Source organism: Anser brachyrhynchus, assembly GCF_964034855.1.
Source record: "Anser brachyrhynchus genome assembly, chromosome: 9".
Taxonomy (NCBI): Eukaryota; Metazoa; Chordata; class Aves; order Anseriformes; family Anatidae; genus Anser; species Anser brachyrhynchus.
Genome location: NC_137703.1, coordinates 18,807,202 through 18,834,707, shown reverse-complemented (window position 1 = coordinate 18,834,707; position 27,506 = coordinate 18,807,202). Strand labels below are relative to the sequence as shown.

General features: G+C 48.6%; 1 protein-coding gene across 13 annotated transcripts in view; it reads right to left on the bottom strand.

Annotated features, from left to right (window-relative positions):
- ST6GAL1 (ST6 beta-galactoside alpha-2,6-sialyltransferase 1) overlaps window positions 1-27,506 on the bottom strand; it is a 47,167-nt gene that overhangs the window by 6,281 nt on the left and 13,380 nt on the right. For 3 of the 13 annotated variants that reach the window (XM_080605148.1, XM_080605142.1, XM_080605149.1), the window contains exons 2-7: window positions 25,187-25,344; window positions 13,075-13,211; window positions 12,702-12,805; window positions 8,256-8,384; window positions 6,578-7,253; window positions 3,292-3,389 (exon numbers count right to left, since the gene is read on the bottom strand). In XM_080605148.1, coding sequence (XP_080461274.1) covers window positions 3,292-3,389; window positions 6,578-7,202 — 723 coding nt within the window. In that variant the 5' untranslated portion in view covers window positions 7,203-7,253; window positions 8,256-8,384; window positions 12,702-12,805; window positions 13,075-13,211; window positions 25,187-25,344. Of the gene's footprint in view, window positions 1-3,291; window positions 3,390-6,577; window positions 7,254-8,255; window positions 8,385-9,464; window positions 9,702-12,701; window positions 12,806-13,074; window positions 13,212-13,778; window positions 13,916-21,242; window positions 21,491-25,186; window positions 25,345-25,657; window positions 25,716-25,879; window positions 26,182-27,506 lie in introns of those variants that run through there. The other 10 variants (XM_080605152.1, XM_080605151.1, XM_080605153.1 and 7 more) reach the window with 10 other exon arrangements.

The following is a 27,506-nucleotide window of genomic DNA, read 5'->3' as shown; positions in this document are numbered from 1 at the left end:
AAAAAATACAACAACTACTGTGAAACACGTGGAAGGAGGGCTCAAGAAAGACTGAGCATCAGAGGAAGCAAAGGTGGGCCAAGCATAACCATACAAGCTTGCAGAAGCACACCCATCTCCGAAGAGCTGCCCAGAGGCACAAAAGCAAAGGTGTAAAAAGTCAGGTAGGCAGCATCTCCACTGCCACAGAGCTTTTGCCATTTCCTTCCCTACACCACGGAGCTGGTTCTTGGCAGTGTTAGTTCCTGTCGGTCATTTAAATAGTTCACTGGAGGAATCTGGCTCCCTAGATACCTATCTGTTCTGCTTAACAGAGGGGCTGATTCTTTCCAAGTACTTAAATGTCATTTAAATTGCTACATGAATTGTCCTCCTCAGCCTTTTGATCCTAGTTACTTGACTAGGTTTTACTAGGTTACTTGACTACTGATTTCCTAGCTAGATTTGTTATTTAGCCAGCTTGTTGTTTAGCACGTACCTTGTTAATACAGCACCTGTCTTCCTGGTACAATTGACCATAACAAAACAAGTTCCTTCCCTCCAGCTATCGCAGTCACTGCCCCACAATCTAAACATGCTCCCTCTTTTCCATCACCACCTTACTTCATTCCACTGATGTGCTATCTCCTTCCTTCTCCTCCCTGCAGACTCATTAGTGCCAATAACAGCAAACGCAGCCAAAGCAGTGCTCTCCCTTGCAATGAGAAGCCAGCCAAGGAGAACTAAACAAGGGCTGGGAGGGGCGAGGTGCTCTGCTCCTTGGCCAGCTCTGCAGAAAGGAATTGTGTCCTACATAACGACATTGGCATTCCCCCCCCAGAGTCCTCAGCCCTTATTTTTGTAAGATGCAAGTCCTTTCCCAGCACAAATTGATGCTTTGCATAAGACTGCAGGAAAACGTGCCATTAAAGGAAGCAGTACTGATGAAACAGTGAAGGTCTGAGAAAATAAGCAAGGTAATATTAAAGGACTTCTTTATTTAGAACAACCATGAAGCTTGTGGACCTACAAGCCCATCCCCAGATCCGAAGATCCCAAATTTCTCCCCCCCACTGACATCAATCCGTTAATCTTCCCCTTTTTAACAGAGGTACAAGATACCCCACCCTGCTTTTAAAACCACCCAGCCCCAGATATGTCCTAGAGACTAGTGAGCAAACTACCAATTGGGTACTGTTCCCCAATCAGTTTGGTTTTGCTTATTGCAGAAAATATATTAAAACAATTATTAAACAACCTCTGCAAGCTGGAAGCGAAACGGAACCAGGTGATCCCCAAACAAGGCCGTTAATATGAAGAAAAACAGTTCCCAGTCCACTTATCCCCGAAGATTACAGGGGCTGTGACTAGGGCTGCCCCCAGCTCACAGTTTGGCTTAGAAACTCCCAAAGGGAGATGCCTCCCATGGAGGAACTTGCATCTTTTGCCCTGGGCAGCAGCTAGACCGACAGCGCACTTCGAGGTAACTTCAGCCTCTAGAAATCGCAAGTTTTGCTCGCCCTGTAATTGAAGTTTTCTAAGCTGGTATCTCCATTTACAGGGAATGGTGGCAGGTGAAAAACGCCAACCACGGCTGCAGGCACATCTCCATGGAGCGTAATGATGCAGCTACATCTATATATCACACCTCTACAGTCAGGCTGCCGCCCTCCTCCCTGTGCAGCTAAGCCTGGGATCACCCAGGTCACGCACATGTTTTCACTGATTAACGACTTCTTATCACCGTGAGGGTGGCAATGGGCACATTCTCCAGAGAGAGTCTTCTTAAGCGGTCTGATATTGTAAAACACACCCAAAAGGAAACGATAAAACACGGAGAGGTCAAACAGGGCTGAGGAAGGATGTCAGCAGCCAGATGTGTCTGCTAAAAAAGGACTGGCTGAGCAAGGACGTGCCCCGCGTCTGAGAGCTGTTTTAGCACAGGGGAACCGAGAGGCGGCAAGCAGCAGAACAGAGCACAGCCACCCGGGCAGACGGTGACCCAAGAGCTGAGAGATGGCAACAGCATTTGTGCAAGAAGCAGGAATATATTTGAAGACACCTAAAATGAACCAGGGAAACCGGCTGGAAGTTAGCCAGCCATTGGCTCCACGTCCGCCCTTCGAAAAGCATGGCCAGGCTCCTGCTGTGGCACATCTTGCAGGAGCAGGTGAGGAAACAGCAGGCCTACAGAGCTCAGCGCTGGGACGACAGCAGGAAGGTGCCTCTTTGGTCCTGGAGCACCAACGCCAAGCGCCAGCCCCTCGTCTCTGCCCCGCTCAGCCCCTCATGTCCCCATCACCTCTGTCCCCCCTCCTGGGTCAGGCAGTGCCCCCACCGCACTGCTATGCTGCACCAGGTCTCTGGGCACAATTTTGTATTTATTTCTCTCACCAGCACACTGTGATTTCCTCTTCTCTCTGCACATCTACTCTTGAAAATTCTCCCCAAAAGAAGTGGACAAACATTAGGTGCAGCAGTTATATGGAAGCACAGTGCAAACGCTCCTAAGGGCACCCAGAGCAACAACGGTCTCTGCTATGGGTCTCGCTCTGCTCCTCAACAGGGGGCTTACATACCCTGCTGCTGCATCACTAAACATGGCTCTTAAACACTGGGCATCTGCTTCAAAGTCTACTGATGTCCAAAGAAAGATTAGCACAGAGACAGCCTCATATTGAAGAAGAGCTCTCAAAGCACCACGGAGAACTGCACTCCATCAGGGATGCCCTGCATTACAAGGCACCTTCTGTTGTGCTCTACCATGAAGCCCTGGGACCCCGGCTCACACCAGGCTGTGTGCAGCTACAGCTTTAAAGGTATGTCCTTTGTCATATATCTTCAGCCATTTAACAACATCACTAATGCATTATCTGCATTATCTCTGGGCAGAAAAAGTACTGTTTTTTTCTTTTTTTTTTTAAAACCATACAGACTTCCTTTGTTCTTCATACCCATCTCTGGGGCAGGCACGACTGTGGCTTCATGCACATTGGTCTTTTCTTAGCTACAGTGACACTTGTGCCTCACATTCCCAATTCTCAACAGCAAGCGTGCAGCTGGGCTTTGTGCACGCAGGAAGAGCCAAGCTAGAAATCAAATTACCTTGGTCTTACAGTAGAATGCAAGCAGGCATTTGCTAGCACCTGGTAATTTAACTGCAGTAACCTCAGAAGGTATTCCAGCAATGAGGAGAGGACTTGCAAGCATCCCCTGTTAGAAGGAAAGCCGCTCGCTGCCATGCAGCTCCCAAGCAGAGAAGCACACAGTCGTGGCATACTCGGTCCATCTGGGCACATTCATCAGACCCACCTGGGAGTTAACGAGACGAATTGTTGTCTTTTGCCCCACATCTTCTTGAAATCCTTTGACAGGAGCCCCATTAAACCGCAAGACGGCATCATGGCTGTCTGAAGGGAAAACAGAGGAAAACCAGTGAGCTGGCAGCTGCTCTGGCAGTTACCGAGGAGATGCGCAGTGGGTTGTTCACCCGCACTTCTAATGCAATCTGGCTAGTTGCCGGAGAGTTTCCCTGGAACTACTGCAAGTGACAGCCCAGATGCTGTGGAAGAAGTTGCTAGCCTAGCTCCATGATCAATACACTTTTAGAAATCCACTTTTTCAAAGTACAATTCACTTGCAGGTTCAGAGAGCAGCCGCAGTATTTGCACTGCATAGGAGAGCGTAGTGTGTCTCTCCATTCCCCTCTTCTTCCTTCCAAACACACTACGGGGACACAGACCGATGCACAATTAATTTACCATGTAGCTGGCTGCAAAATAAAGAATTAGGAAATAACTGTGAGCCACTGTCCTCTCTCACAGCCTGGAGGTTTACCCGCCTGAAAAACGCGTCTGATGATCACAGAGGCAAATGAAGCAGTTGGCCAGTGTACCTCCCACGTTGCAGAAATAAAACCACCATTGTGTATTTAACAGGCCTGGCTTCCTAAATGCTTTGGGATTCACTGCATTCTCCTCTGCTGGCATCACCCCCTTGGGCAGCACGGCGCCCTGGCTGCAGGCACACGACCACTGCAACCTGGCAATTCGTAACCTTCGCCCGCACCGAGAAGCCGGTAAGGCGAGAGCTGCCCGTCTACCAGGATCTCCTGTTCCGATCCACCAGACCTCCCTACACCATCCGGCTGCCCTTTTGCTGTCTCGATGTGATTGCACAGAACAAGTGTATCCTGGTCACTGAAGGAATGATACTTGATCAGCCCCTTGTGCTCCTCCAAGCATCTAAGAAAACGCTTCATTTTAGGTATGTCAGATTTAGTTTCTTTTTGGCACCTTCCTTCAACCAAACCATGGCTTTTCCTACACCGCCGCGTGTCAGGGAAAAACTACGCACACACTCCTGCATCCTTCAATATTCACACTGCCCAGCTGAAGGAGCTGCGGTGAGAGCAGGCTCCAAGCACCCAAAGCTGTGCAGAACCATTAGCAGAGATGACTGCCTAAGCGGAAGGGTTCAGGTCTGTGAAGCAGGAAGCACGCTAGCCTGGGGCACCAGCAGGGTTAATGGCACATTACACAGTGAGCTCTCCAGAATTCTTCCCCGCTGACTTGGAAGAGCCTGGTGCCCCAGTTGGTGGGCAGAGGAGGAGACTGACTGCGGGCACAATGACATTGCTTTCCACACCCGATGCGGTCGCAGCAGTGCGACCGAGGTACAACATGCCGCTATAACGTCCTCGGCTCTCGAGGGGTCTCGTTAGGGAGAAAGGAGCCATTCTATTGACATGCAGGAGCCTAACACGGACACCATTGGAAACAAGCCAGCTGGGTCAGAGGAGAGTGTTAAACAAGAGATCAGGTCACCTCTGTAGAAATGTTCAGGGACTGAACTTGAGGAGGCACCTAAACAAGCTCAGGGAGGTGCTCAAAGAAAAAGCCACGTCTGACTTCCCAGGCATTGACCTGCCTGGCCTCAAATGTTCGTTAGGAGGTGGAAACAATTCCATCAACCACCTGTCAACCATGATTTGTATCAGGAGGCAATGCTACCTTGGTTAACACTGACAATGCCTTTTTCATTGCTTCCTTCAGCACATTTTAACACACTTCAGACCATTCAGCCCCATCCTAGCAGCTTGGGACTACAATTCTGAAGGCTTTCCCTAGGTTGTTCATGAATAATGCATCAAAGTGCTATCCGTCTCCTTGTTTCAAAGGATGAAGGCTACTTCCAGCTTAGTACAGGCCAAGGGGACCCGATCCAGCTGATAGCCTATGAACACACTGATGCTTGCAAACAATTTCCACAGGAGAGACAACCACAGGCTTTAAAACTCCTGCAGTCAGTTTAGCAGAGTGTGAATCTTAACTGAGCCTCAAACAACAAGCAGTGAAGAAAGCTCAGTGAACTGCAGGCACAGGTGAATTTTCTGTCAAGCACAAAACCCAGAGCTGAAGGCTGGAGAGCTGGTTTCCCTGTATGCTGCTTTCTTTAAGCTTTAGTATCAAAACACACCTCTTTATAATCCACGCTATAAGACTGATGCTTCAGCATTTATGAATTATTGCATTAACGTCAGATAAACACAGCCTCCTACTTCCTAACGTATCAAGAAGACAGCACAGCATAGACCATCATTTGCCAGGCCACCCAAACTGAGCCACTGCCTTGTGGCTCAGTGAGGCAGTGTCACTTCTCAAAAGCCGTGAGCAACAATTAGAGTCACTGAGGTTGGAAGGGACCTCTGAAGACTGCCTATCTCCAGCCTCTCTGCCCAACACTTGGTCAATTAGAGCAGATTGATCAGGGCTGTGTCTTTATTTCCCCCTTTAGTGTTGTTTCTGTCTTTTTTTTTTTCTTTTTTTTTTTTTTTTTTTACTTCCTTCTCTGTAGATGTCTTTCTGGATAAAAAAGCTCCTGTTGAGTGTACAATGAGCACACTGGCATTACTCAACACATCATTACTCAACACATCCCACACTCCCTCAAGAAACAAACACTTGAGGTGCCAAGACTTCCTGGTATCCATATTAGTTCTACCCTCTGGTGATGTCAACATGATCATGAAAATTAAAAGGTCTAGCCAGAACGGAACTGCCTGCACATAAGTCATGTCCTCTCAACAAAACCCAGCCCCCTGCACTCCCTTGGGGCTTATCCATTTGGGGAAACATTTCTACTTACTGCTTTCCTTCTGAAGAAGAGCAGTATTATACCATAATCAAATCTTCACAAGACTCCGGAGTTGAGACTGCATCTGTTCTTTATTAAAATCGTTTCTATTTCTACCACTGAGAGATGGCTGCTGCCATCAGTAGTTGCTCATGACAGCAGATATGGCCAAGGCTTGTCCCAGGTCTAATGCTCACAGGCACTGTCAGCTAGAGTGTTGTAATGAAGCCTATACTGTGCAGTGTAAACACTCAAGAGAGGAGAAGCATATCTCATCATCATTCCCATCTTCTCCTATGCTGAAATGTTCACTCACTATAGCCGAATTGTACGTAAAATATTTCATTTTATTTTAAATACCCCTGTGACTACAGCAGAGTAAGAATGTGCCATTAGGTCCCGTCTGTTCAATGCAAGTTATAAAACAGTATCGATGACTTTATCCTTGTAGAAAAATACCAACCTATCTCAGGTCCCAAATGAGATGATTTCAGAGACCCCGCTGAGGACACGACAGCACAGCGACCCAGGCGGCCCACTGTTTCATTGAGGCTTTTCTCCGGCAGGTATCGCAGCCATTCGGATGTATTAAATGGACCATCTGATCCATGTATCATGGACACATTCACCCTGTCCCGTAGCTGGCACAGCAGCTGCTCTGGGCTGAGTTTAGCAGTGTTCCTCTTCCCACTGTAGGTCACATTGTACTTGTTCATGGACAGGTAGTTTTTTCTGACCTTCTGCAGCCTGGGTATAAGATTTCGCGATGAGCTGTCCTTATCCCATACCTTCACATAGTCTGATGCTTTCTTGGACTTTTCCACTGTTCCAGAGATGCTGCCTTTATTTTCATTACTGAGCAAAGTTTTAGGCATCTGACCCATTCCACCAGCTGCTTCATGGACAAGGTCCTGTGATTTAAGTAGGTTCCACTTTTCTGAAGTCCTGTGAATCTGTGAATCATCGTTCTCAGTCTTGAAAGGAACATAGTAGCTTCCTCTTGTCTCTTTCCAAAGGCAAACTGTCAGAGCTATCAGAATCACCACAAGAACACACATAATTTTTTTCAACACATTGATGTGAACCATAGTGTACGTTGCATCCAAATGGGACAACTAACACAGAGCAGGAAGCTGGTCCTGGGAGAGAGGAACACATCTCAGTCAAGGGGCGTGCACATGCATGTCTATGTATAAAGTTATAAGCAGAAGTGTGCAGGCAATAGGAGGGGAGAAAGAGAACAGAGGGGCAATTTTAACATTTCAGTCTCTGTGAAGATCTCATTTCAAAGTCCACCACCTCAAAAATCAAATGAACAGACTTGTATTGGCTTCCCTTCCCATCCCAGCCAGTCAATATCCAAATCCCACCAGTGGCATTTCCAAAACTGAGCTTCCACTTGACCACAGGCCTGAACACTAACAAAACACATAATGAGGCACATTACTGTGGAAAAAAACTGAGAGTTCACGAACACCAGCAGTCTCACCAGCCCAACACTGACACATCTGGTGACTACGTAGGAAACTTCTGCAAATCTGCAGTGGGCTGAGCGTACTCTCAGTGTGAGACCTCACTAAACAGCTGCAGGGAGCAAATTAATCCACAGCATGTGTGGGTTCATAAATGTCCTTTGATAGATGTTATTCTATGTATGTCAGCCCTACAGAAAGTAAAGCCAGACCCTGTTGTACAGCACTGCCTGTCCTCTTATGCACTACCTCATATAAACAGCCACCTCCAGCTCTCATCACATGTAATAAAAGAGGGCACGTCAGTGGCAGGAGCATTTAGCCGAGGTAGCACAAAAGGCCAGTGTAGGAAACGTGCTGAGGCACAAACACCTCGAGAGCGACACACGCCCAGCATTTGTTTTTCTGGCATGGAAAAACACTGGCAACAGAAAACATTTCAGATGGCCTTCAGGTGTTTCTGTCTTCACGCCTCTCCTACAAAGCCATGTTCTCCAGTGAAACCGTTTCACACAAACTGCCTCCCGGCGCGCCTCGGGAAGCAGATACATGCATGCAGACCATGCCTCAAGTCAAGGCACTAGTGACAACTCCCTCCTTGGACAAGTTGCTGAAAGCAAGCCATGCTAAGCTATGATTTATTAGAAGCCACCAACTACCAAATACTACCTGTTGGACAAAACAGTAGGTCTTCAACTCAAGTCATTTTTGGCTGTTGGCAGATTTTCGGCCAGGAGTTAAAGCAGGATATACCAAAACACAACGGTTGTGTGACACACGGAAGAGTTCAAGAAACACCTGAAAGAAAAAAAAAAAAAAGAACTCTTAAGGAAGAACCTCATGGCTCTGGAGATCAACACACATTTCCTCAGATAAGCACAGCAGTCCCATAAAAACTGTTACCCAGGCATGGAATGGTCAGCAGAGAAAATATTACTAACACACTGGCTTTTTAAAAGCTTAAACACCCACTCAGAATGAGTGGTTCAAACTTTGCTCACCAGTCATCTTCCCTATTAGTCGGAAATCTAGCCTCAGCCAAAGTGCGAGCCTGCTCACAGGCTCCGGGCTCTCTGCTCCCACCAGACTGACAGCCTTCTCGACGGATGCTGCTTCCAGCTGTGGATACGCAATGAACATTGCATAGGGACAAATAAATAAAAAAAAAAAAAGCTAACTTTTCCTGGGGAAATATCTTGCTGCCTGCTCTCCAGTGATTCATGCACTCCTCCTCAAAAGCAATGGCATAGAAGACTCCCTGCTTTTTCAAAGCAAGTAAGAGCAAGTAGTGTGAAAAATTACTTTACTACGTAATACTTTATCCACAGGTCCTCACAAAACACTGTCCAGAAGAATGTATTTTAGACTTCACAGCTTCATTCCACCAAGGAAACACAGCATGAGGAGTGCACATTTGACATAGTGTGATGCATTTCAAGAAGTAGTTTGCTTCTGCAGGAACACTGAGTCAGTAGAATACCCTGTAAGCTAAATTACAAATGCTCCAGTTCATAGGATTAAGTCCTAAATTATTCATGTATCCCAGTGCTGACTACTTTTAAGTCTATTAACCATCCTGACTTGTCACAGTGCAGCCCACATTTAAAAGGCATTCTTCTACCCCCACTTCATAAACCATGAAACAAATAAAACAAACAGGCAAATAAATCAAGAAGCACAAGTAATTCTAGTTTTCATTGAAATAATTTCCCCTGCCTTGACAGACCATCTGGTTTTTCATTTGCTTGAGAAGCAAGTGCTAGAAAGGCACGCTGAGGTCTTTTTGGTCAGCAGCATTTTGGAGGCAGAGCTCCAGCAAATAGGGAAAGAGCGTGTGTGCAGGGGGGAGATGAAAAACCTCACTGCAGCCTCCCTTACAAGTGGTTCCCCACGCTGCTCGCAGCTCCTTTTCTGTTGTGGTCCGTGCAGGATGCTTCGCCCCCTCTTTCCTGCTCTGCACGGGGCTGACTTGCAGCGCTTCGGTGTGGGTGCGGGCAGGGACTGGCAGCGCAGCAGAGGCAGGGTGCTGCATGAGCCACTGCGCCACTGAGTCAGCCTCCAGCCTGCCCCGGGCTCTGTGAGCAGCCCTAATGTACACAGCAGTGCTTTCAAAATCTATATATAGAGAAACAGAAACACCAAAATAGAGCTGTCTAGTCTCAGTTCAGTGCGAAGCTCCAAGATGCCCTTTGAACACGTCACGCAGCCCCCCACCCTGAATTTGTTCTACTTCTTTACACATGATGAGGGGCTGACTTCCTGGAAACTTCAGGTTTCCAGACAGAGGCCACAGCAGGCATGTTTCAGTACTGTCAGCTTTTGTTTCCCATGGCTAGGATCACCCAGAGGAGCAGCAAGTTCATCTCGACGAGCGATCATATAGGAAGTCCAAGCTCAATGCAAGTTCCTGCTGGGACACTCCTCCTGATGCCCTGCAGCAGAAGATGCTGAACAAGTCACGGCACCTCTTCTTCCCAGGCCACACAAAGGAACATGGAAAACTCACATTCAGCACTTCATACAGCACAACCCCACCTCGATAACTGCAATGGAAACAGTTACTCTGCTTTGATTTGTAAGCTGACAGTCTTTTTTGCCAAGAGGGAAGACGACTTATTTTCTGGGCAGGCTAGGATAGCACCCGAGTGGTGCTCTCCTCCGAGACCTGTAGGTAAGTCATTTGTGAGCACTTGTGTGTCAGCGTGGTTTGCACAAGTGTGCTGCTTTGGAGGTGACAGAGCCTCGCTCTGCATCAGCTCCGCTATCAAGTGGGCAGGTTAGCTGCATGCCGCCAGCTCTGGAGGGCTAAATTTTAGCCCTCTGCAGAGAGCAAACAAACAATGCTGCATCTTCAAGGCAGACAGGGAATTACATCATAACCTGCACTCTTTTATTTAACCTTTATGTTCAAGTACCTCACTGAACTTAGGTCTTAACATCTGAAGCGTCAGAACGCTGCCTCCTCTCTCATCCTGGACACTCATGTCCTGATGCAGACCACCAGCCAAGGTCATGGTGGTTTTGTCTGCTGAGTGGTAGGAAAGAACAGCTGCCTTAGTCGGGTAGAGAAGAACAGCTGGCAATCCGTATTTTCAAGACCCACAGCAGATCTACCCTAGAAGTGCTTATAACGGTGGCTTCACTGTGTTAAGACAAAAAGCCTGGCAAGCTCTCACCTGTTTTTTACAGTGACCAGAAGCAGATATATACGGAAACCATGCAACTATGGGCAAACACGTGAATATACTTCTCTCCCAGAAATACACCCAGCTTCCAAAAATGTTTAGGGTTGCAGCTGTATCGTCGGCTGTACTAACGCCCACCCTCCGCACATTTGTTTGCCTGCTTCTTGAGCCCCCTCCTGCGTGCAGAACAGCCGGGGGTGATGCAGCCTGCAGCGGTGCTCTCTGCAGAGACATCCCCTCTTCTCTCCGGCTCAGAGCAGCCAACCCGACTGCACCCCAACACCCCTTCTGCCTTCATCCATGGCCACGTGCCTCTCAACTCCCTCCTTTTTCCACTCGGCACTCTTCCAAGCTGCACCCTGCCTGACTCACTCTCCCCTTGCACAGCAGCCTCCCCATACCTCTGGCCGTCCCCCATCCCTCAGCACCCCCTGCATGGCACCGATGCCCTTGGGCACAGGCCCAGGGGACAGGCACGCTCAGCTCAGGCCATGTGGCCCCACAGCCGGGCTGCTTTTTTCTCCTTCCACAACTCCCTCCACTTCTGTTTCCTTTATGGCTGGTCTCTAAGCCCCAAGCTCTGCGCTGTCCGCGAGGAGTTCACAGTATGTTACAAGCAGGACTGACTCCGAGAGCTGTCCCCATCACAGAGAGGGCAGGAACAGAATAAACCCAAGGAGATCTATTGCACCTCTGCTACCACAGGCATCCCTTGCTACTGTACTACCCTGTCACCTGGGATCTCCAGCTCGCTCTGAAGCTTCCCGGTTTTTCCTCTGGTCTCAGCAGTCCTCTGAGGACAAAGCAAGCCGCGCTTACAACCTTGCTGTTCCTCTTCTCTTCGGATCATTTATTGCTGTTGAACAGCGGAGATCTTGGAGCGAATCCTGTGGTGCTGTGAAATCCGACCACTTGGCTTCCTACCCACCAAGCAGTTACTAATCCAGGACAGGAACTTTCTTATCCCTTAACAGCTTAGGTTTTTTCTGAGGCTCTCGGTGAGCAATCTCACCAGGAACTTGAAAATTCAAGTTCCCTTCCCTCTCTACAGGCTTGCAAATTTAAAATGAAAAAAGAGGAAAGAGGCAAATAGATTTGAAACATCTTCTTCTGCAAACGGAGGATGAGACTTCTCCATTGAATATGTAAGAACATGTTAGAGCTGCCAACTTTTTTTTTTTTTTTTGAATTTGTTTACTGGTCTGAAGCAATGGATCTCACCACAGTCCCTTTAAAATATAGCATCCTGTTTGTTACCTCCCATTTTTCTGGGCCAGGGACCCAGGTGAACAGGCTCCACACTGCTGGAACTCAGGATTTCCACATTTCAGCTCCTTAGAACTGCTGGTGCAGACAAGTTGTTTCCAAAGTATTCAGCAGCCATGTCAAATAACACCTTCAATTTAAAAGACAGTTCCAGAGGTGTGGCCTCTGGGGATGGGACAAGCAGGGAACATCACCTGCCCTACCATGCTTTTCTTTGCTACCTCCGTTTATATACCGGTATCATTCGCCAGCAGTTTTCTTGCCTCTGAAGTACATGCAAAAACCTTATACTTTAACTAGTTGTTCCTCAGCCTTTTTTGGATAATGTGATAACCATTTCATACTTCAACATACAACATTTAACTTTCCAGATTTCGTTCACTTATGCATGGCTTATTTCCATCTGTACCCACAGCTCTACCATAATTGAATACAAAGCAGTAAAACTTTATTTCCCAGCTCTTGCGAGAGGTTTTCTGAGTGTTTTCTTGCCCCCCCACGAGAATATTTTACACTGCAACTACACCTTTCAGCTTGTGTTCACTTTCTGTAAATTCTCAGTACTGTGCCTTCCCTCCACCTAGCAGCCTCTGCAAGGAGCCTGTGAAGGAGCAGTGGCCAGCAGCATGAGCTCACATCGAAGTGTGTAAAAAGAAGAGGATACCTGAAGGGGGAAGACACAGAGTTGCAGAGCACGAATCCCTCCATTCAAAATAAAGTGACATTCCCAGGGAAACTGAAGAGGAAAAAAAAATTCCTATTACTGTCCTGGGGAAAAAAAAAAAGAAGAAAAAAAAAGGAAGAATTATCAAGAACCTTTATAGCTGTAAACAAACTATGATTGTGCCATTTTGCAGTGGAAGAAACTGTACTTTTCACAGACATAGTACATCAGGTGAGAGCCAATAACACATTTATTAAAGCTAAAGGTCTGTCCCTGCAGAGCTGGGCTTCAGAAGATCCCTCTAACACTCAGTGTAGCCTGGCCTGTTAATTCAGCTGCATGGATTTCAATTAGATGAACAGAGAAGACTTACTTCTAAGCAGTTCCTTGGGGTTTTTTCCTCATAACAGGAGCGGTGTGCCCCGCAGCACTGGGGTGCAGCCTCCGGAGATGGGAGCCCTGCTGCTATCACGCTTCCAGAGCATGTGTGTACAGGGGCTGTCTTCAGTCCTGAAGTACCAAGAGAGGAAGGAAGGAGTTAGCACAGCTGTACAGTACGGCTACGCCAACGTAATGGCTAGTGACAGTACAAGGGACAGGGGACAGTCCCCTTGCCCCTTCTGGGACCCCAGCACGTGCAGAGGGAGGATCTTCAGCTCTGACAAGTGCATCACATTGCCACTTTCATTCCCGTGCTGTAAGGAAAACAGTTAACACCAAAAAGCCTATCCTCTCCTTCTGCAAAGCCGCAAGCACAACCCTTTGCCCCGGACCTGCAGTAACAGTCCCTGGCCCTGCTGTGTGTAGGAGAATAATACTCGAAATGGCTCAGCCACAGGGTCAGTATCAGCCCAGGAGGCTCTGGTATCAGCCCCAGGGCCCACGTGCCCACGGGTGAAGCAGTGCTCTGGCAGCATGTCCCTGCTCAGATGGGGGGCCATACTGCCAGAGCTCCCCCGCTCTCCTGATGGGGAATCACTTTCAAGGACCTGGAAGTACTGGCAATGCTCGCTGCAGGCGGGGGGAAGTTTTCAGAGGTCAGTGTAAAACAGAAGTCATCTCATGATGAGCACATACCCATGAAAGTCTATTGCAAGCAGCACTGCCATTTAAGACTTCTCCAGCAGAAAAGCCTCACTCTGTAGTAAGAGTTCTGGAGAACATTGCTGGTAACAAGCTTTTCAATTTCTAAAATTGCCTGTTTCATGTTCAAACTGAAGAACAAAAGAGAAAAAACATTATACCATGCATGTATAGTACTGATTCCCAAAAGCACCGCTTCTCTCATACCTGTGTCCCACTAGTATCATGACTTTACTAGTGAGGTTTTCATCATCTAAAAAATATTTTTAATTAATTAAATTTATTCTAATTAAATTATCTTATTTAAATTTATTTTTTAAGCTTTATCATAATGATTGCCACACTGGAGCCAACAGTAAAAATTCCTGAGCTATAAAAATTAGGGTGTGAGCACTCATTTAGGACTATTTACTTCATATTATGACTTCAGATCAAACAAATTACTTCCTCATTTTCTACCCTCTTCTCCAGTAATGTGTTTCTCCAGGGTGTTTATCTTTCAAAATGAGAGGGCAGCAACTCTTTATGTTAAAATAGCAGCATGTGGCAGGTCATCACTTATTGCCTCTGCAAATATCTTCGCACACCAAGACACCTAACCAGTATTCCATGGCCCCAGGACAATAAACACATTTTGTGCCAGCCAGAGCCCCTCAGGATAATATTTCTGTGACGCCTGCCTTTTGCAGGTGGGCATGATATCTTTCCATCTCTTCAAGGACAATGCAATCACTCTTTACAACTTGCTCAGAAAAGAACCTAGTTCAATGCCAACTAAGAGATTGGAATAAACTTGCAGAACTGCACATCCACTGCCTGTCAGTTTGGCCCAGCAGCAATACTCAGCTTTGGTTCTTCTTTTCATGCACAGAGCTAGCACCCACCACAGCACTCCGCCACACCAACCTCACTGGAGCACAGAAATGAAATGGCGATTCTGAAGCCACTGGTTTCAGAAAGCACTAATCAGAAGCCCCTGTATGGCAAGCAAAATATTTCTTGCAATGTTTAAAATAAATCTTTTTTTTTTTTCCACTAAGAAACCCATTATTCTATAATGTAAGAGAGACATAAAGGTGGCAAGAGTATTCCCCAAAAAGTATCAGGTGCTGAGAACAAAAGGCACACTGCAGCCACAGCAAACAATATTAGAATGGACACCCATTACAGCCCATCAGAACATGCAATTTTCAGAGAATTTGTAAAAAGAAATTATTTAACAAGAGTTTCAATTAATTCTCAAAATCAAAATAGTTCCTTCCCACGCAAGGAACCTGAATAATGGAATAGAAACAGGAAGATCAAAATTACAGACAACTAATTCTTTTGTCCCTGACAAAAACAAAAGAGGGGAAAACCACATTACAATAGTAAAATGTTTTTCCATAGCCCTGTAACACCTGCTTTTGTTCTCCCTAGCCAGTGTTAAGCAAGCTAAACTGATACCTCTTACAGTCATGTATCAGCAGGCCCAGCTGGTTACATGAGGGCTGAAAGTGCCCCAACCAAGCGGCTATCACTAAGTGCAAGCTACTGGGGAAACCCATGTCCAGGTTAAGTGTCAGGCTGTAAGAGAGAAGCCCACGTAACAGATATGTAGGAATCTGTATATCAAAAACATCCTGAATATTGTTCACTGTTGAAGCAGCAGCCAGGATCTCAGAAGCCAAAATATTTGCAGTAGCAGATGGCAAACATGCATTTTGCCAAGGCACGTCAGCGAGTCACGTCCTCTCACAGCGAGCTCATGGCCTATCTGGGTTTCAGATGTGAACAACAGCAAGCACAGCTCTACCTTGTTTTTGACCCCCAGCTACTATTTCAAGAATAAATTACAGGCTGATAGCATTGTAATGGACCCAGCTTTAAATCTGTATTTGTGAGATTTAATAAACACTTGAGCATTTCTTGCAAGTGTGATACTTGAGCATTTTGCGCATTTTTCACAAAGCAGAGCAGACACCCAGTCTGCTCGGCACATGCAACCTCCTGGAAGAGAAAGCTGGTCCACATGCAAAAAAAGCAAACTTCACGGATGGGTTTGTTAAAATCAAGTCTGAGTTACTGAGCAGGTAAGTGGTCAATAAACCTCTTGGTACATTGTTTAAAATGTATCTACCTTCAGTAAGCCCATAGGAAAGTCACCAGGGAAGTGACCTTGCCTGATTGAGACTCGATTTTATAAATCTCATGAAATATAAACATTTAACATAAATCTGGGCATCTAGATATGTTTAAAGGCATTTAAGGAACTTAAAACACTCCTCCTGCTCAAAGCTTCACATACGTATTTATAAGAACAGAAAATATTACTGAAACTTCCCTGATGAACGCTTCACTTCAAATCTCCTCACAGTTTTCTTTCCTCAACGCCCCCCAACAAACAGACACACGCAAGGGTACCGTCCACCCAAAAACCAGTGGCCATGCCCCCAGCTGTAGAATCCAGCACCGCAAATGCTCTGCGGGAACACACAGATGCCTCCCGGGCCTATGTGCCATTACCGCTCCTCCTCGGGACGTGGGGCCCGGCACCGCGCGGCAAGCAGAGCGCCATGCAGCGCACCCGCTGGTACCACCTATCTGGAGATTTCCCCTTTTTATTTCCTCATTTATATACCATGACAGCATCCCAGCGAAGGAGCGTTGTGCTTGTGGGCAGGGTATAAAGTGATCTAAGTGCAGTACGTTAATTAAGGAGGATTCACACAGTTGCTGGAGGGAAAAAAACACTATCCTTGTGATACTGAAGTATGTTTAATTAAAGTTTACTGAGGCCAAAAGGGCGATAAAGACTGTTGTAGTGTCTCTCAAGCCTATTTAATAACACCTCCTGCTCCAACTGTTATCAGCCTGCTTTCTCCTAGCAGAAAAAAGAGGTACGAAGCCCAGAAAACTCACAGAAGCCTCAAGCCTCCACCAGGCCCCATGCCACCCCACAGCTGCCGCCATGGGGCCTGCGGACACGAACGACTTGGTCACCGCCCCGGCAGCAGCAGTTCCCGAGCTCTGCCAGGTGTCAGCCTGCTTCCCCATGCCCTGCCTGGCAGTAGCCCATCTTCCTGGGGTCTGCATGGCCCCAGGGGACAGACGCAGTCGCCCAGGCAGTGGGCAGCAGCCCCTGAGGGCAGGCGGTGTGGCAGCCACTGGCCGGAGACAGGCTGAGCGCGCGGGGCATGTCGCCGAGCCAGCTGCACGAAACGGAGACCGGGGCTGCTGAACAAACAGAAACAAAAGCGAAACAACCAACAAATCTCAGCACAAATGTGTTTTTCATCACAGCCAGGTGGTGGCTTGCAGGCATGAAGGAAGAGTTTTAGACAGCTAAATCCAACAGAAACACAGGTTGCTCCCTGAAGCGATAAAGGAGGCTGCAGCCATTTTACCTCCTCTGCACAGCATCGGTTCTGGCACTGGCTTTAGCACAACACATTTCAGCAGGCTGCAAGCTCTTCTATGACCTAAAACTCACTGAGCTTCCTAGAAAAATGGAAGGTGCCCACCCTCTTCGCTGGGAGGAGGGATGAGGTACTGAGGGAAGATGTAGCCAAAAACGTGACTCCAGCACAGCTAAACAAGGACACAGCTCCTAGAAGCAGGCAGCACGAGCACGCAGCTCTCCTCCCTTCCCTTTGGTGCCACCTGGCCATGAAGAAGCCAGACTAATTCTTCTGCGAAGAAACTGGCTTCAGGAAAGGCCAATCTCAACTGGAATGCAAGGAACCCGGACTGCAGTAAGCACCAAGCATTGCCATCACTAGTTACAACACTCACTTCGCTCCTCACTCTCACCGTGCTTTCTGAACATAACTGCTAAAAATTGAGCAATTTCCTAGCCATAACAGCTGGATGATCCTGAATGTTGTTTGCCCCAAGATGAGCACACACCTAACAGCATTAATTCACAATTTGTGCCCCAAGGGAAATCCACACTTATCTGTACTGCATTTTTTCCTTTTATAACATCACGAATTGGTTCTGTTTCAATACTGTGTTAACATCTCGCAGCATCAGTCAGTTTTGTCCTCAGATCAGCCATTTCACAGCACTGCCAAGACTGACTTCATCTTCGCTGAGTGAATCCTGAAGGGAAGCTCACAACATCACCTGTGAGGCACTGAGCGTAGGAGAGGGTGTTCCTTGTGAGTCCTGTTGGTGTCCTGCGGCCATGAACTGCAGTAAGCCAAGCAACCAGTGTATCTGTGGGGAGTTAGACTGTTCCTGGAAATCTTCTCATTGGGTTTCACTTGACTCGAGCCCCGCCTAATCCAAAACTGTTTCCCAAAACGAACGGGAGCACAGCAAGCGTGAGGTGATCAGCAGACGAACTTCAGCGGTGCACTCCTGATCCAAAGGAGCACACTGCAGCAGATGCCCAGGACCTCAGTGTGAATCCAATCCATGATGCATCACTCATTCAGGAACCCTAATCACAAAATCCATGCAATTATTTAAAGAAGCATGTCAATAACCCAAACAGAGGAGGCCAAAATGCATCACTGAGGCTTCCACCATCCTTAAGAAAAGAGTCTGAACGTCAGCATCAAATGCTCAACATTCAGCTGAACCAAACTTTCACAAATCACAGAGAACGTGCAGAATACTGCAAAGCTCATCCCTTAGATTAGATCGTGCAGCTTACGCTACATACAGTTATCTCTTGCAGCAAAACGTCTAGATGGGCTGCACAGAGAAGCACACGTGCCAAAATTATCTCTATCTCTGAAACAGACTTCTACGCTTATGTGCAGATGAGGAACTCAGATTTCCTTCACCCGCAAGCAAAATCCAGTTGAGCTCTGGTATGTGACAGGCTACTACAGCCAGCAGCAGGCAGGTGACTCACAGGAAGTCTGCAGCGTTTGACACTGCGCCTGGCTGCTTTCAAGCAAGAACTGCTGTTTTCACACAGCTGTCATCTTGCACACAGCAACATCCCACACGGTGCTAGAGCCTGGAAGGGTGATCTCACACCACCTCCAGCACCTGTCTGATTCATTTGAGACATGGCAAGTCCTTCTTGTTGCTTAACATCAGACCTAACCTCCGAAGTGGAAAGCACTGGGCTTAAAGTTCACAAAACTTTAAACAAGGCTGACTTTTGATCTAGCTCAGATCAAGCTTTAGGTTAAAGTTACTCATTTATTTTATTTAAACAAACCTGTCTGCTTTTACTCAGTTTTAAGGGACAACCAGTATCCCCATTTACCTGTTGAGGACAGGCAGTCACCAGGCATGGAAAAAGCAGGAATTCAGGACCAGACCTAGAGAGCTAAACGCAGCTGCTTATACGAGCAACCTCCATGCCCAGCAGTCATGTAACTCCCAGGTTAAGAGGCACTGCGAGCTGGCCCACGGGGAGCAGTCCAAGCACCTTCCTAGGCACGACGGCCCCTTCCCCTTCAGCAACAACTCTGAGTGAAAGAAAAAGGACCTGATTTATTTGGGAATGCCAGCACAGTCCCTTGAGAGCTGGATCTAGGTGACTCTTCATCTCCACTATCCTCAGTCCTCCAGATAAGGGAATCCTCCCCAGTGGTGTACCCCCCTCTCCTTCCCATGATTTTCCCTCCTCCAGTTCCTCAGAACAGGATCCAGGCTTCTACTACAACACGTCCAAGCTTGCAAAGGGATCTGAAGGTACACAGTAGCGGCCATTCTGGGGTCTCCTCGCAAATCTCTGGGTGCAGGACTGGTTTTCAACACAGGGAGGAGAACCAAACGTTGACTCTAATCACAGTCTGCTGTAGTTTGGGCATGAGCACAATAATAACCTGAACATACAGGTGCACAGATCTGCCTGTGCCGTATCCTTTACTTGAGTTCATCTCTTCATCATCCCACTCCCCTGCAAGTGCACAGATGTCTTTCCCATCCTCAGGTAATCACAGCAGCAGACCCTCAGCAAAACTGGCTGAGAATCCCAAAACCCAGGTATCCCAGTTAGTTCATCCCCTCTCATTTAGAAGGCGGTGCATCACTCCAATATGAGAGCAAAGAAGAGCCAGAAAAAAGCCTAGCAGTGTCCTCTCAAACTATCTTGGGATTATTAATTTGCATTTCAGTAGTCTTTTTTTTTTTTCCTTCTCCAAGAATGAGGTCAATTCAGCTAAGTTTCCTCTGCTTCCACTGATACAGAATCACAGAATGGCCTGAGTTGGAAGGGACCCCAAAGATCGCCCAGTTCCAACCCCCCTGCCATAGGCAGGGATGCCACCCACTACATCAGGTTGGCCAAGACCCCATCCAACATGGCCTTGGACGCCTCCAGGGATGGGCCATCCACAGCTTCTCTGGGCAACCTGTGCCAGTGCCTCACCACCCTTACAGTGAAGAATTTCGTCCTAATCTCTAATCTAAATCTATCTTCTTTTAGTTTAAGACCATTCCCCTTTGCCCTATCATTATCTACATGAGTAAAGAGTCCCTCTCCATCCTTTCTGTAAGTTCCCCCTAAGTACTGAAAGGTTGCAACGAGGTCACCGCAGAGCCTTCTCTTCTGTAGGCTGAACAGCCCCAGCTCTCTCAGCCTTTCTTCACGGGAGAGATGCTCCAGCCCTTTGATCATCTTTGTGGCCCTCCTCTGGACCCGCTCTAACAGGTCCACACCCTTCTCGTGCTGGGGACCCCAAACCTGGATGCAGTGCTCCAGGTGGGGCCTCACCAGGGCAGAGCAGAGGGGGACAATCCCCTCCCTCCAGCTGCTGGTCACTCCTCTTTCGATGCAGCCCAGGACACAGGTGCCCTTCTGGGCTGTAAGTGCACACAGCTGGCTCGTGTCAAGCCTTTTGTCCACCTGAACAGGACGTATTACAAATACATACACTCACGTATTTATGTTCTTATATCCCCCTCCTATTTTTGAATTAGGAAATAATGCATTCAGGATGCAGTAAGAAATTGATGTAACTGAAATAAAAGCTTTTCAGAAAGCTGTCCAACATGCATAGAGGCCGCAGTTTTATGTAAGTAAGTGAAATTACTTCTACAAGTCATCTTCTCTAAATTCTTCCTCCTTAAGTACTAAACATAGAAATCACTAGTGAAACAAAAGCAATAGTTTTAAGAATATTCTCTGAAGTCTGTTAAGAACAATAATTTTCATTTTTTTCCACAAAGTACAGGAATCAAGATGATAAGCCCGCTCCAGCTTTTACATTCCTCTCACCCTGGGTCACATATAAAGCCTAAGCTGCACCTCTAAAAAAGCCTACACCTCTGTAAGGCTTTACCTGTAGTAGATCTCAAACATGGTGGAGCACCCGTGCTGCAGCAATGAGAACACTCGCGGCTAACCTCGCATGCCCTTTCTGAGAGGGCTTTAAAAGCTCACCAACTACCAGAGCTCCCAAACACCAGCACAAGAGGCAAAGCCAACACAATGTGGTGCTCCTTCCTCAGCTGCTCCAAAACCTCACGTCCCTGGGGGGGTCTGCTTGGAGACCACGCAGTACTCACACACATGAGCTGCAAAGCAACCTTCGGCGGACCAGGCTGGCTTTCTTCAGACTACAGCTGCTCCTGGATTTTCATATCTGTTCTCAGCTGGCTCGCTCACAGCAGACTATCTGAGCAAGAGGTGAGAAGGACTCGTGGAGATCTCTGCAGGTTGCAGCCAAAAGAGGCGATGATGTAGGTAAGAGAAAGGAAGCTGGACGGAGCTCCCCACACGCTTACCTCAAGGCGCTGGGTCGCCTGAACCCTTTGACTCTGCGAGGGCTCTACTGTTTTCAGGAGATTAAAGTACAGCGTTCAGCACAATCTGATCAAACACTTGCTCGAGCAACAAGCACAGAGGCGCTGGTGGTTTACACTTAACGAAACCACTTCTCTGGCTGCCGCTGTTTATAAGGGAGCTATTTTTAAGAGACTGAGAATGCACAACAGCTGCCAGAGCTGCTCCTGACAGCAGTTGGGAGGCCCTCCCCAAACCAGTGCAGTGCTGGTGAAGGAGCTCCCACCACACAGCTGCTTCTGCCATACGTAACCTGTGTGGAACCAGCAGCTTTCCTACTGTGCCTGCATCTCCAGCACTCCTCTTCTTCCTGGGAAACCTTTCCTAAGGCCCTTCACTATCCTTTTGGCACTGGCTCTGCACAAGGGGATGCTCAAATTTCCGTGGCCTTTCCCAGGGTGAAGTGGTGTGCAGTCACCTCCTGCCTCAGTGGGATCCTCACGTCCATCTCCACAGCTCCTCCTCCTCTCCATTAACCTTCCTTTTTGAAAGTCCTTCTCTTATCTGTTTTTGTTTGTTTGTTTGTTTTTGTCATCTTTCCTCCCATCTCTCCAGCCCCCCAGCGTGCAGTGACTGTTCTGGGCTCCTGTCCTCTGCTCACCAAGATGCTGTGAGTTTCAGAGCCAACGTATGACTCCTACAGAAGCTTCCCATCAGAAGCAATGCCTGAGCTGGTCATCCTCTGCACCAGCAGCTGGCAACAGAAGTAGCTCCAGCAACTGCATCTGTACACCTGAAAGGAAGGTGAGCAAGCCACCCGCTTGCCTTGACTGGAACAGTGTACAACCCTAACCCAAGCCAAGAGCACCATCCTGCTTACATATGTACAGCTTCACAACCACTTGTCATTAAGAACACAAATATATACACACACGCACACCTGTAAAATCAAATATGAACACCCACAGATATATTTACACATAGGTATGTATACAAGCATTCTTTTAAACCCTAGTATTGTATAGTGTTAACCAACACCAGTGACTCCAGAACAATGTACACAGAAGTGAATAAGCCTGGGACTGTGGCATGGACCTTATGAACATAAGCCAGCAGAAGCCTTGAATAGGCAGACGAAGGCTGGAACCAGGAGACCCAGAGCCACAAGCACAAACGACCAACTCCCGATCCAGAAAGCTGCCCAAAACCGATAGCAACGGTGGAGCCATCCTAAAGGAAAACCACCCAGATGGGCTGGCACTCCGCTTCAGAATCAAGTGTTCAGAATTAATTACTCCATTATCTTACACAACACCTAATTACTCTGTTATCTTGCATAATACTTTACGCATCCCCTTTAGAGGAAACTGTATTTTAGTACCGGCTCCAAGATGGTGCTGAGTGTGCGCGACCAGCCTGGACACCCACGCTGCAGAACTGCTGCGGAAGAAGAGGCAGCGCACTGAGCCTCCGGTCATCCTTGTGTGTGGCTGTGCTCCTCCTGTCTGCCACCCAGGCCCCAGGTACCACGGGGACACGGTTCCCAGCAGCATGCAGGGCTCTGTTCCCCGCCAGCTGCTGCCTGGAGGAGCGGGGTCCTGGCAGCAAGGGGCCCAGGGAGCAGAGGGGTAAGGCGTGCTTTTGTTTTAACTTCCCATTTCCAATGAGCCAGAAGGAGGAAAGAGAAATGGGCATTTTCCATTTCAGATACTGACGCACTGAACACAGTGTAATTGCTGACGAGGGGGTTGTGCAGACTGAGAGGTAAAGATACTGCAGACCAAATATATCGCTGATACATTTGGTGGAATTCCACCAGCAACCTTTCCATACTACAAACCAGGCCTAACCAGGCTGCCTCATGCAAAACCTCATTTAGTAAAAGGCGATTGGGTGTGACTGCCCAACAGACCGACTTCTCCTCACTTCAAAAGGAGATAAAGACTTTGTCCTACCAAAGTAAGTTAAGAGAATGAATATCTCTGAATTAAAAGCAAAAGTTGTGCTTGAGAGGTCAGCTTGGCCTTAGATTTCTGCTGTCCTAAAGACTAGCATCCAACCGAGGCTAAAGTAACACTTGCTGGTGCAAACTTACACTTCACATGGGCACACAGAGCTGCTCCGTGCTGCCACACCTTCCCAGGGAGTATGAGTCCCATTCCTGCAAGTTACACAGCACTCCAGGATCCTGCTGTCTCAGCAGCAAGCCCAAGGTCACACCATGAGTCACTTCTTTGCCTGGTGAGCAGAGTATTCTCATAAAAGAACAAGAAAACAGAAACAAAACCCCTTGTTTCCACACACACACACACACAAATAAATAAGTTTTTACATAGGCAGCACTCCATGGCTGACCTGCTTGATCCTCTATTCTACACCGAAGTCCTGTCTCACCAGAAGCCGTCTCTGGCTCAGTTTCCTTCTTTCCCCAGGAAAAAAACAGCTGCCAAGGATGTCCAAGGCAACGTGCCGTGCCTCTCCTCTCTTCCACTCACCTGTTTCCAGCAGCGCATTCCCACTCCTGCTGGTGCTGGCCGGGTCCTGTACCCCTGGGTCTTGACACACTTCAGCAGCGGCTGCTCCCTGCCCTCAGCCCCCAGGCAGGTGGGCTGCTGAGCCGCACCGCCACAGCCGGGGCTCTCCAGTTTGCAATGCTAAAGGTAATACAACACTGGGAAGTGTTCCCTGGCCAGAAGGGAAGAGAGGGGGGTGCATTTTCCATATTAAAGATTCAGGTTTTAAGCAGAGGAGGGAAGACTACCATGTTTCCAGCGGTGGAGGAAATGGGGAAGGGACAGAGGCCACCACTGCCTGGCATTCCTGATGCCAGGAAGTTAAGGATTAAAAAAAGCAACTGTACAATGAAATCCTCTCAAACCCTCTTCACACATGAAAATGGGCGTAAGTCCAAAACCACTACTTGCAATCACCTCTAAAAATCTCCCCTACTGAGTTTGCTTTCCGTTGGTCTCCCGTGTGCAGAGAAGGTGGTGTTAAATGAGGAGCATGACAAAGCACTGAACTGTGCACCGAAGGGTAGCCCATTCACACATTTATTAGACTAATCTGGCCCCACACTAAAGCACAGAGCGCTAGGAATATTCCATAGGCAGCACAGATCTTTCAGACTAGCTAATCATCCAGGGAGACAGCTAATGAATGCTTGCAGTGCTGTGATAAGGGACAGCATGTCAGCAGGGAAGAGAGATGGAGAGGGCAAAAAAGTAGGGGCACCACCAGTGAAAGCATGGAGATCTCCAGGCGTGTTGAGCAGAGGTCGGCTGTGAACCCATCCAGCTAATTACTCTAACCCAGCACCACCAGCAATATCCCCAAAGGGTTTCTGGGGAAAGCCCTAACCAAAGTGAGCCCCAGCACACATCTTATATTAGTTTTATGCAAGTCAGAATGCAACTGCATCTTAGGCATTTATCTCTGGAGCTTAGCCAGTACGTATCAACATTTACAAGAGCTCCACCAAGAAGCAGAATAAACATTTTTTGCTTTGCAAAAAGTATAGGAGAGGTGCAAGCAGAAGAGCAGAGAGCCCTCCCAGTTCTCTTCACACCCCTCCCAACTTCACGTGCAACTCAAGACAGCCCCTCTACAGACAGCAATGCCTTTGTATGTACGTGCCCTTATCACGCTGACAGCAGCCATGCTCTTGCTGCTAGGCCTGCAAAAGCAAAAAGAGGCACAGGGAAGAGAAGAGAAACATGGCCATTACCTTCATCTCCAGGTTCCTTCACTGTCCACAGCAGCTTTTGCGAAACCCTTCCAGTCACAGCGGGGTGGCCAGGTGAGGTCCGGGCGAGCTGCTGCCACATCCAAGCTGTGCATGCAGTTCTTCATGCCCACATCTCACCTCTAGCTGAGTTTTCTGGCCTAGGAAAGAAATTAAGGATGCAATGTGAGACAGCCACATCGGTCATCCAGACTGCTGGACCTGGGACCACAGTGGGCAGCCAGGACACACATTGCACACCTGCAGCAACAAGCGACTACGCAGAGCCTTAGCCAGGAAAATAAAAAAGCCTTTTCAGAGTTCATTTTTCTAACCTCTCCCCTATTTCTACAAGAAACTAGGAGTAACTACAACACATGTCCTAAAATCCTCTTAAATAAGATACTAATCACAAGACTGTTTAGCAAGTCGGTGCACACAAACCGCACAAAAACTGCCGCCTCCCATAATTACCCTGCCCCAGGCAAGTTTCCAGCCTGTGTGCATGGCCTGGCACGGGTCTGCCCCACACCTCCCGCAGCTCTGCTCCCTGCTATCGGGTCTGCCCCACACCTCCCGCAGCTCTGCTCCCTGCTATCGGGTCTGCCCCACACCTCCCGCAGCTCTGCTCCCTGCTATCGGGTCTGCCCCACACCTCCCGCAGCTCTGCTCCCTGCTATCGGGTCTGCCCCACACCTCCCGCAGCTCTGCTCCCTGCTATCGGCAGGGAACCCGAGTGCCCACAGGTTACAGAGAGGTCCCGACACGCTGTTATCCCGCACCGCAGCCACCTCTAACCCTGAGGACCCCAGGCCCACGGCACCATGGCACCCAGCCCTGCCGGGAGCAGAAAGCTCAGCAGAGGGTGCTGCGAGAGGCAGCGACCCCGGCGGGCACCATGGTGCGGCCACACGTCCTTGCCACCAGGCCGGAGGGCTGAGGGCGACGTTTGGTGCTAGAAGATGGCAGCACGCTGCCAGTGCCCAGCTCTCCCCAGGGCTGCGGCTGCATGAGAAATAACGAAACCAAAGAGATCTTTGAGGGTTACGTCAGGCCAGGGGAAGGCAGGAAGAACGGGCTGCTAAACCAGAAAGCAACGTTTTGTGCTTCTTCTGGCAACCAGCAGTGTTTTTGGGTGGCTGCACGTGCGTGCCAGGCTAGGAAGCCGCACCAGCAGCCCCAGCAGTCACCAGGATCCCTGGTCCACACGCTACTTCACGCCATGCAGTAAGCACATCAGGCTCTGCGCCTGGCTCCTGCCCTCCCTCCGCATCTCAGCCCCTCGGGCCTTCCTCTCCACGTGCCTGCAGAGCAAACAGAGATGTCCCCATGGGCAGAGCCGTGCAGCTGCTGGTGTGGAAGCACGCGCCGGGCTCTGGGGCAGCTGCAGAACGGGGGGGGAGCTGGCCTGGCCTGGCCTGGCCAGGGCCAGCAGCACCGCTCAGCCGAGGCTGACAGGCGCGCGGCTTTCAGGCCCCTCTGCAGGCTCCTGCACCCCTTCCAGCCCTTGCTCACAACGGGCAGTGACGTGGGGATGGTCCTCTCAGCAACACTGTTGGCAGCCTGGCTCCTACCAGCTGTGCTTTTCATGAGGGCACAGAGCTCCAGCTGGGCCTCAGGGCTGTGGTGTGAACTGCATCCCTTAGGGGAGCTCAAACTCTCAGCACTTGTCCTACAAGCCGTAGGCATGAGAGGGATCTGGCCACCTCACCTTCTGATCATGGCCTGATACGGGCATCCCCGTGGCAATACAGGGACTGCAAGGAAATGGCCTCAAGTGGCACCAGGGAGGTTAAGATTGGGTATCAGGAAGAATTTCTTCATGGAGAGGGTGGTCACGCATTGGAAGGGGCTGCCCCAGGGAGTCCACCCATTCTGCAACCATGGGGAAAACAAAAAGGCGTAATTAATCTGGAGAGTATCCGGGGGGGTCAGAGCCCTCTCCACCTTCTTTGACACCTCCCACGAAAAAGGTTGCAGGTTCTCTCGATAGCCCAGGCTAAGCTTAACAAAACAGGCAACATTAGCAAACCACCTCCTCCTCCTCCGCCCCAGCAGCCAGCTAAGTGAGCAGCTTCACGTACTAGTTCTCTCTATGCTGCTTTATTGGATTACAAAGTAAAAGAAGAATAAAATAAAAAAATTGGGTCAGGAGCCTACCCTGTCTCCACTCCAGCTGTAAAAACTGATGTGCAGCAAGGAAGTGGCCAGCCTCACGGCCTGAGCCCGGGTGTGCGCAGCAGAGAAGCCTCAGCCCACTTCCACAGGGCTGTGCTTTCCTCCCTTTGAACAGCGGGCATCTTTCCCACCGTGCTGCCAGGAC